This window comes from Lactuca sativa, chromosome 5, assembly GCF_002870075.4.
Source record: "Lactuca sativa cultivar Salinas chromosome 5, Lsat_Salinas_v11, whole genome shotgun sequence".
Classification (NCBI taxonomy): domain Eukaryota; kingdom Viridiplantae; phylum Streptophyta; class Magnoliopsida; order Asterales; family Asteraceae; genus Lactuca; species Lactuca sativa.
Genome location: NC_056627.2, coordinates 245,907,763 through 245,918,526, shown reverse-complemented (window position 1 = coordinate 245,918,526; position 10,764 = coordinate 245,907,763). Strand labels below are relative to the sequence as shown.

The 10,764-nt window shown below is 36.3% G+C and overlaps 1 protein-coding gene across 1 annotated transcript; it reads right to left on the bottom strand.

Moving 5' to 3' along the window:
- Positions 1-1,073: 1,073 nt before the first annotated feature.
- Positions 1,074-5,677, bottom strand: LOC111908722 (calmodulin-binding protein 60 B). Its single transcript, XM_023904526.2, has 8 exons — positions 5,542-5,677; positions 5,378-5,453; positions 5,245-5,297; positions 4,599-5,092; positions 4,096-4,256; positions 3,795-3,995; positions 3,575-3,683; positions 1,074-1,366 (listed from the first exon to the last, which is right to left on the bottom strand). Exons 1-8 carry the CDS (start codon positions 5,631-5,633, stop codon positions 1,314-1,316), a joined length of 1,239 nt encoding a protein of 412 aa, XP_023760294.1. The 5' UTR covers positions 5,634-5,677; the 3' UTR covers positions 1,074-1,313.
- Positions 5,678-10,764: the final 5,087 nt, after the last annotated feature.

Here is a 10,764-nt window from a genome sequence, read left to right as displayed (position 1 = left end):
TCCCTCCATGCTTCTTGGGCCAAAAACTTAACAAAAGTGGAGATGAAGAGATCTAAGCATTCAATGGACAAGTTAGGATCTTTTTACCTCTAATGAACCAGAAATGGAGCTCAACTTCTGGATCTACTCTTCTCCTTCAAGTCCTTGCTCCTTCTTCAAGAATCCTCTTCTTCAAATTCACAAAGAACACACAAAAATGGCTCAAAACACTCAAAGTGGATTAGGGTTTTGTGGCTAGGGCTTGGGGTGATGGAGGCTGCAAATAAGGCTAACCTTTGGAGGTTAAGGTGTTTAAATAGGGTGCAAAACCCTGAAATTAGGGTCTCACTCTGGCAAGCCTTACTCGTCGAGTAGGATTCAAGTCTCGCGTCCAAATTCCATTCCTACTCGACAAGTTTGGGGCCTCCAAGTCGTCGAGTCCCTTTGCAAAAATGAATAATTTTATTTAAAATACATACCAGGAACCGAACGTTACAGATGTCACATAAATCCATCAGGATTCGGTGTGTTTCATATAGATTTCAATGACTTCTAAACTAATCAAAAGCCTTTTAAGAGGTTGGAACCATTCGATTCAACATTCGACATGATTTACCCAAAAGCTCCTATTCTTTTAAGCCTTTCTAATTATGGATGTTTGCTTGTTCGTTTACCTCATTTAGCCATTTTTTCTATAATAAGCTGATGCTTATTATTTATAACATAATATATTTGGCTTGGTTGGATGATAGGGGAGTGCTTTCTAAAACTCTTTACATTTTTAAACCTAAAATGTCTTTATCTTGAGTAATCAATGTGATATATGTTTACATTTTGATATTCTCTTTGGGGAAATTATTTGGATAATATTATATGGTATATCATATTCCCTTCCTGATGATTTTACATATTTTTCAATAAAATTTCTATTGATATTTGGTACCATATGTGGTTCAAATATGTAACTAAAAAATGCAATAAAATTATCTATCTTATATCAACGGAGTCTTGCCAAAGGCTTCATAATCATCAATCAATGTAATGAAAACAAAGTCATCAAGCATGTGATAATAATTTTAATGTTATGGTAAAATATAAAAAAAAAGTGATACACTCATATGATAGGACTTACAAGGGTCCTTATCAGAAGAGAAACAAAATGTTTGACTGTTTGCAGTATGATACAGTTCAAACATCAAAAAATATGAGAATTCTTATAAAAAAACCAAAATGTTTATTATATGATACACTTTTAAACATTCAAATTAGAAATAGGGTGACCGACGGGAGAAACTTACCCCTTACTTTCTTCACCTCAATTAATTTTCCATTCTTTATTCTGAAAAATTAGAAAATGGATCCAGTTCTGCCTTTCTTTGTAGTTGATCTGTAATAAGTTCCTATAAGCAACAATGGATACTATAGTATACCAAAAATTAAAATATCTACAATAAAACATGAAATCGTGAATGATGAGAATAAATCTAAACTAGCTATCAATTCTAAGGTAACCCTATTGGATATAAAAATGATATGAAAATGTATTCCAATCAACCATTAAATTCAATACAAAAATAGTACGATCGAATTAATGAAATACTATCCATCACATAAAAACACAAAAAATGGTTTGCATAGTTCCTTTCATTTTTGTGGGATATTATTCATCACATGAACCCTTTTTAGTAAAATATAGTAAATCACGCGCATGGTCCCTATTGTTTGGGATAACCTACGTGTTTGGTCTCTATTTCATTTTCTTAACTCGAATAGTCCCTAAACATAATTTTATTGTGCGCTTAGTCCCCGTTTGATCTAAAAAAAAGACTATTTTGCCATTTCATTTTTTTTTAATTTGTTAATTATTTATTTATTAAAAAAAATATTATTAAAAACAATCGGGTCCCACCCCTTACCTTCACCCATCCCACCCACCGTCTCTTAATCATCATCATCGACAGATTTCTTCCAAAAACAATTGGCTACCACCACTACACACTCCTTCATCCTTCCCCCTACCTTTGCTGGAAATCTTCTCTCTCCTTTACCTTTGCCAAAAAGCTCTTAACCACCTCCTTACTATTTCATGTTGAACATCAATTTCTCTCGCCGGAAAGCCTAACACATTCTCATCCATCAACATCATTGCCTTCTTCTCCCTCGATCAAGAAGAAGGGGTGATACTCGAGCTTAAGGCTCAATCCTTACATCAGAGGACGTGTTAGCGACTTACCACTACTTCTTGGACGACCATCGACCTCTGGACAAGCGTTGGTGGTGTTAGGGTTCCACCACTGCTTCAGAGGCTGCCCTACGAACGGATTTGTTTGTTTCCCTTCCATTTCTATCCTTACCATTCTTTATGGGTATTATGATTGAATCAAACCAAAGACGGTGCCCTACAATGATAGGATTAAAGCTATGTATCCTAACTCTCTGGGTGATTTGGGTATATTAGGATTTAAAGCATTTGGTTTATGATTTGTGATTCGTTTGCTCTTTAGGACGGTTCAACTTGCAAACTCGAATTTCAAGAATGTACCCCCATAATTGATGCTCTTTACCTTCACAAACATCCATATTTGTCTTCGATACTACGGTTGATTTCTATGATTCATCATGGATCATATTTTAAACATTTCGATTTCTATGGTCAGAGTGGGCTTTTGATTTTGATTTCTGTGTTCGGATGGAAAAACTTTGATGTGAGTTGTAGATTGAATTTTGTTTTGGATTTTAGTTGTTGCTTTGATTTTAGATGTATTTCAAATTTATTGTTGAATATTAGATAGTTTTTGTTGACTTTCTATTGATTTTTTTGGTACTAGATATGTGGCTGGAGATAGTGACCAGAGCTAATATCGGGAAATATGATAGTCTTCCTCTATTTGGGGAAGGGAAAAAGATTAAGTTAGGGTGCGTCCATTCAAAAAAATTGTTAATGATTTATTTTATTCAACAATAGTTAAATTCATAAAAAAGAATTAACAAAATAAAAATATGTCATTAAGGGCAAAATAGTCTTTTTAGATCGGACAGGAACCAAACATGTAACAAAATTATATTTTAAGGACTGCTAGAGTTAAAAAAAAATTAGAGGCAAAACTCATAAATTATCCCGAACAACAATGACCATTCATGTAATTTACTCATTAAAATAATAGCATTTTAGTTGGTTTGTTATTTTTTGTAACTATTATAATTATTATATTGGAATTTATAATATTAAAATATAATTTTAGTATGGTTGCAATATAAAAAGTGTTTTAGAATAAATTTTACATAAAAATAATATAAAATTTACTCCTTGCTCTAAAATTTCATTAAAGGAAAGAAAAGAGATAAAACTGGATGATTGGTAAAAAATTTACTCCTGAGTGTAGTTATTGGAAAGCAGAGAAAAGAAAAGAAATGAAGATTTATATTAATTTTCCTTATAAACGGTATTCTCAAATTGCAATGAATTTGAAAGAAAGAAGAGGACGATTATCTCGTTTCTTTCTTTTTCTCTCTGTTTCTTTTCTTTTATTTCCTTTAATATAATGAATTCGGGAGGGGAACGTTAATGTTAGGGTTGGAGTTAATTAGTGGTCACCATGAAGGTTGGTTGTTAGCACCGGTGTTGCAACCATTGATAAATCTTCCATTGGTAACATCCCCTCCAAATCTTTGTAAATTTGTTGCTTCAAGGCTTCCACCATAGACTGCAAATCATAATAGAAACATCAGTTTAATTTTACAAAATGACTAGGGTTTACTAAAAAAGAAAAAGATTATAAAGTGTATAAGTCTTGAGGTATATATGAAATACAAACCTTCTGGAAATCGGTAAGCTCATTCATGGAGATATGATATTCACCATCAAAGGTTGCACCCACAACCTCCAAAATAGAATTGAACAAAATCCCGATCCCTTCTGCAACACAGCTGTACATGTACAGCTTCTCATCTACAACACAGGCTTTCGCGTGTTTGATAATCTTCTTCCAATTGTTGTTATTCGGCCCACCAAGTACCTTATATTATCAAAATTATAATTATAGTCATTCATCCCTGATCACAAGTTCAATTCATAGACACTATCCAAATAAATATAGAAAAAAAAGTATCACTTACCCCACATAGTGAGGATTTGTTGGTATTATACATCTGTAGGAAGTCTTTCACAGTATATATTTTGTATGATGCCAGTAGTCCTTGCACAACTCCATCTTTTGCTATCCTTTCCAACCGCCATATATCATCACCCAATGATGGAGGATGGTGCTTCTTGTAAGCTGAATCATGCATAAAAAAAAAAAAGTTAGTGATTCATCTTTTCATGGTCGATTGTAAGGAAGAGAGGACACCCGAGAAAGAAGAGGAAAGATAGCATGCATTTATAGCATATTTTGTGGATCCAACTGAATCAAAAGGGGACATCATGTTATTCCGAGTTGAATATGCTCCCATAAATGGACATATTGCAAGTCTAACGTGTCTTAAAAGGGCCGGGTATTATAATACTATAATCATATGAAATACTTTCCCATATAAATCAAGAAAGCTCGCACCATTTTCATATATATAGAAAAGCTTTAGAATATAAAGAATGTATAAAATATGAAACGGGAGCTTACACTCTCCTCGCTGGTCTTTTACCACGAAGGCTTGGCTCTTTGCTTCCTTAATTCTGACTCCACCAGTTGCACTTTGGGCTAATTTTGCCCCTAACCTAAACGTCCTGCTCCTCCTCCAGCATGAATTATCAGTAAAAACAACATCGCCTAAATCAGCAACCCCATCTTTCAGAGCCACTACAAGATCCCCAGTCAGCAATGGCCTTTTGCCAACTCTTGCAGATACAACTTTGGCATCAAAATAACTCTCAGACCAATCTTCCTGATCATCAAAAGGGAAATCGCCATCAAGAGGAACAAGCACTATCTTCTGTGAAGACAAGGGTCCAAACGACACAATCTTATTGGAATTAGTATCAAATAACCCTACTTTTATACCACTCCTGTCCTCAGATTCTATACTATTTCCAGTGAAAAATGTAGGAAGCAGCCTATTGAGGAAACGAAGCTGCAAGGATGGTGTACTAGACGTATCAAGTGCATCAGAAGGAGATCTATAGAAGAAACAAGAAATACACACAACTATTACATATGCCAAACTAATAAACCATTAGCATGCATCAAAAGCTTATATAAAGATAGATAATATGTGGAGATGACAAGTGTACACCCCATGAACAACATGAACATGAGATAGAGATACAACCTTGGTAGTGTACCAAAGAAATTTTGAATTGCAAGCTGCACCCCATCTTGCACCTATCAAAAGAACATGTAAATGTGTAATGAATTCCAAACTATTAATAAGTTCACAAAGAAGACATGATCATATATAGTACCACTCCTCGAATTAATGGTTCCAATCTTGCCTCAAATTCTTCATGAGAAAACATATGCATCACATTTCTAACATTGCTGCAATTGAAACATATATCAAGAAAATTAATTTGCAAATCAAAACTCGTAAAGTTATTGGACGTTTTACAGAATCTGAATCACTCACCTTGAAGACCCACTTTCATTTGATTCCGGATTAGGAAATCCAGAACTATTTCCTTCTTCCTCCTCCTCGCTTAAGGGTCGTTTTGGTACCATAATACACCAACAAGTTATGACAATATTGGGAATCAAAGCGATCGATGTTAACTGTAAACTGCCAAATAATTAAGGATCTTTTATAGGGAGATTCATTTGACTGGAAGGTTGTATGAAACTTCCAAGTAAATCAATGTGTACCTCAGATGCAGGTGTCTGTTTGTCATTTAATGAGCTGAAGGTGTGTGGTCCAACACCATATCATTTTTCTTGTTTCTCTTTTATAACAAAATCTATGTCTCTGCGCACATGGCTAGTCAACGAGATTGCTGAAATTGACACTTTTCAATAAGTACACTAATAAAAATTCTCATAGCTTTTATATACACCCTTTCATTCCAAAGAAAGGTGTCCTTTACATAATTTATGCCATTTTAACACTGAAAGTTAATCTCAGATGAGCCAAAATTTGTTAACATTATATTATCGGACCAAGCAAACACGGAAAGGGACCTTCCCTGGCACTTGTAGTCCCCTATACAAACGAGCAATGGGCTCTTCTTTTCTTTCTAAAAGTAACATTATATGAAATTAAGTAGTAACTATGAAAGTTCCAATAATTCCTTCGATCCAGTAAAGACAGAAAAAAATGGGTCAAAACCGTTTTATCATAAAAATAATGTAATGTACGGTTTGAAAATCGGAATCCGGAGCCCTAATTATTATTGGCCCCACTACAAACAAGTAATTGGCGGGAAACAAGTGTAGAGGAGAGTGAACGCGTAGATAGACGACGACGATTGCAGTATTATGGTTTTACGAAGAAGTTTAGTAGAAGTTGCACAAACGCGTAGAACTATTTGCATTTGAATTTCCTTTTTTACAATAAATAGAAAAAGCTTTGATTAAAAAAAGTGTTAATAACTTAATATCATAAAAACCATATATTGGGATTTTTTTTAATTAAATCCAAACTTTTTTTTTCTATAAATAACTATAAGATTTTTTTTTCTTTTTTATATTTTTTATTCGATTTTATCCATAATTTTTAGATTTTAGACAACAAAAGATCTGAAAAACCCATCAAGTGTTTTTTTTTTTCAAAACACCCTCAACTATTTTTTCCATGGTTGTAAAAATCAGTTTAGGCGGCTGATTAATCGGCGCCTAGCGCTTGGCAGCCTCCAACCGCCTACGAATAAGGGATAGAGAGTAAAATAATCGGCATTGGTCAATATCGGTCCAACTCGGTCCAAATCAGACTAAATCGGTCCAACTCGGACTCAAAATTGGGCCAAATCGGTCAAGCTAACCTCAGGCTCGAAAGAACCAACTAGCCCACCAAGTAATTAGGTTTATTTTTTTTAAGGAGTCTAAGTCTCCTTTTTATAAGATACGGGTGCCCTCATTTATTTTCCCACCAGCGATGTGGGATGCCAAACTTGTAACAATTTTATACATCTTTACACATGGTTCCGTTTGCATTTGTGATTCTGTTTGCATCTCTAATAGTAATACACCTAAGTCTCCTAAGTCTTCGATTCACCCTCAATTCAAACTCACTTGATCTGTGATTCCCTTTGCATCTCGTTCTTCCCTACTTTGCATCTCATTCTTTGGAAGGAGAATTTGAGTTCCATCACCGACCCACCCTTCTTCTCGAAGATGGAAGGCATCACGATTCAGTTGCTTCGATCGCGATTCAGGTAGCGGAGTCGACCCACCATTAACGAGGATAGTTCTTCTCAATCTACGAAGGATAGTTCTTCAATCACGATTCATTTGTGAGAAACAAATGTGAAATTACAGAGAACATATTCGTGTTCAAACTTGTTTGTTGGGAATAGATTCGGTCGAGATGAAATTCGTCAGTTTAGAAGGCATCTCTTTTAGTTTCGGGCAGTTGATGACGACTACTCAATTGACAACGACGACTTGAATACTCTATGCCGACTACTCTGATGCTCTACTTCCCACATCTTGTTATCGACGAAGTGAAGAAGCCCGGGCAGATGACGACGAAGAAACTGTGGGATATCTTAGTTACGAATTGAAATTGGTTACGAATATCTTGGTTATGAATTGAAATTGAAATTGGTTTCAGATTGTTACGATTTGAAATCGCTTGTTGATGTCGATAGTGCTTACAAGTTGTTCTTTTGGATTGGATAGGTCTGTGTGATCGATATGGATTATGTGGTTCTTATGGTGTTTGTAACATTCTTGAGAATCAAGCTTGTAACTAGCATGCCAAGAAATGCTTCAAAGAAGAAAGTTACAAATTGAAAAGAAAAATAAATTATGTATTACATATTTATTATTAGTTAACTTGTTTACTTATATTCTTAGCATTAATGTGATATTTATTAATTTTTAATAGCTTTTTAATAATTAATGGTCTCCGATTAATCCCCGCCTAGCCGATTAATCCCTTGACCCCAGTTCACCGATTAGCCTACGCGCGTCGAGCGATTTTTGCAACCTTGATTTTTTCCAAAAAAACCATTTACATTTGACAAACTTTTTATTTTGAAACAACTGTTTTGCTTTGGCTCATTATTCTCATGTTTTTTTATGTTATTTAAGATGTTTTTAATAGTTTTAACATTAAAATCTAAATGAAGCATTTGATATTTTTCTCATGGCAATAAAAAATAAGTTGGTATTTGAAACTGTAATTACGTTTGATTCTTAAACCAATCAAAGATACAAAGAAAACTTAAGATTTTTGTACTTCACTTGCTATCATCTCTCAACATCTCATAAATAAAATTTGATATACATTTTGTAACGCTCTGTTCCGAATTGACTCCTAGTATGAGGTTGTGGCTCAAAGATCGGTCATTATAAAGATTATGGATTTTGGGAAGGTAAGATCTAGGCCCATTTGGGTGCGGGTGATGTATTAGAAGTGATCCGGGTGTTCGGTTCGTGTTTTGGAGCCTAGGGTATTTCAGTAAAGTGGCAGTTCCGGCTTTTGTGGAAAATGGATTTTTGTTCGGAACATCTTAAGAAAGGTTTGAGTTGTTAGAAGTGTAGGGCTTCACGTCATCTTTCCGTGGATATAAGGAGCGTCGTAATCGGGCTTATAACGAAGAAGTTATGGCCTTCGGAAGTTTCGTGGTTTTCAGGCTTAGCCGAGTACACGGGGAGTACACAAAGAGTACGCAGGGCGTACTAGTGAAGAAGGCAGTATGCTAAGAGTAACTTGGAGTATGTTAGGCGTACTGACCATGATGGTCGCGAATGTTTCCCGGAGTACGTTGGGCGTACCATATGTACGTTAGGCGTACTCCAGTCAGATTAGAACCTTATTTTAGGGTCTTGGACCCTATTTAAGCTCCTTATCTCATAAATTAACCCTAATATCTTCATCATCCACCCCTATAAACCCTAGAAATCGTCATATATCATCCATGGTGGCATTTTGAGCTTATGGAGTCCATTTTGGGGTGTTTGATCCATTTTCAAGAAAAAGGAGTTTGATGCAAAGATGGGAATCAAGGAGGATTTTATGGATCTGGCTTTTAGGACTTATTCTCAGCTTGATGAAGGTATAAAGCTTTGAAATTGATCATTCATCTCTTAGATCTACCATTTTTGGGTTTTGGTTCCTTTTTGGTCCCAAGAAGGAAGCTTTATGGGTCAAATTCGATTCTTAGATTTGGGGGTTACCACCCTTGATGCTATTTGAGTCCCTAAGACAGAAAGTTGCTATCTTGAAGGTCTTAATGGGTTCATGCATGAGTTAGGGTCACTTTTATGGAAGTAGAATACCATTTTTGGAGTTTGGGTGTGTTGGGCATGTAAAGTCACCAAGTTAGTGACTTTATGGGTTTAGACGTTAAGTATAGCTCAGATCTGTGATTTGGATTGGTTGGATCAAGTATTAAGGACTTAATGGATTTTAGGCATGAGTTGTTTGTACGTTGGGCATACTATGTAGTACGTTGCACGTACAGTCAATTTGCCCAGTACGCTAAGCGTACAGAAGAGGTACGCTAGGCGTACGCTCTCGGGAGGACTTGGGCCTTAGTGGACTTCGGACCTTTGGGTTCTAATGGTTTTGGGCCTGGATTTGCGGTTTGCTGGGTCTGAATTTATCTTGGGACAATATTGGAATAATTGGGCCTATTGGGCCTTGTGGCCCAATATAGAAATGGACTTCACATCTGTGGGCCTCGGTTTGGGCCAATTCTTGGATTAGGTTGTTGTGGGCCTTTGTGGGCCAATTAGAGTCAGGATTATTGACTAAGGAGAATATTGGGCTTTAGTATAAGGTCCATTAGAAAGGACCATGCCCAATTAGGAAAGTTGGGCCATTGATGGTTTTATGGACATTATAATGTTGGGCTTCTGTTTTGGGTTTGGGCCTTAGTTTTGGATCATACTGGGCCAGGGGTAAAATGGTAATTTTACCCCATGCATGGACTAAGGATTATGGTATGGGAACCAATTGCTAATTGGTTATATTGATTGGCAGTGACAGCTCGGGAAGCTGGCGGGACAACAACTAAGGAATTCATGCGGGAAACTTCTCCAGTGCGAGGTGAGCCTTCTCACCATACCAATGGGTCTAAGGCACCAAGGCCGGCCCATTTATTTAGTTGTAATGATTATTGTGAATGTGCTATCAATACATTATGTATTATGTATGTGACCATATGGGGGTTCTTAAAGCAATTAGTTATATGTGGTATGTTAGTTGATTGTGCGGTATTTGATATGCTAGTTGTCTTTGTGATGCTTGCATGGAAGACCCCAGGAGGTTCCCGTGGCAGTGGATTGTGACCATGTGGGGGTTCCCATGGCACATGGTATAAGACCCTGGAAGGTTTCCATGGCATCCCGGTACGTTTATTTTGCATGATTTGTATTTGGTAGTAGAGAGCCCAGGGGGTTACCGTGGCAGTGGTTTATAACCATGTGGGGGTTCCCATGGAACATGGTATAAGAGCTTGGAGGGTTTCCATGGCAACCCATATGTTTGTATGTATGGCTTATGTGATATCTGTAGTTTTTATAGCTAATATGGTATGTGTTATGTGGATTGTGTGTGGGGTATGCTTTGGGGGACTCACTAAGCTTTGTGCTTACAGTTTACAATTTTGGTTCCAGGTATCATCGATTTGGAAATGAAGAGCTCGGATTGATCGCAGTGCACACACCATGATTTTCGCAATAAATGATT

What these genes read in the sequence shown, in the direction of transcription:
- LOC111908722 (XM_023904526.2), bottom strand. Translation starts at nt 5,633, where the DNA reads ATGGTACCAAAACGACCCTTAAGCGAGGAGGAGGAAGAAGGAAATAGT. An exon ending in AAAAGACCAGCGAGGAGAGT is followed by an intron (nt 4,257 to 4,598) that starts GTAAGCTCCCGT and finishes TGCATGATTCAG; the next exon opens with CTTACAAGAAGCACCATCCT. An exon ending in ACAAATCCTCACTATGTGGG is followed by an intron (nt 3,996 to 4,095) that starts GTAAGTGATACT and finishes TGATAATATAAG; the next exon opens with GTACTTGGTGGGCCGAATAA.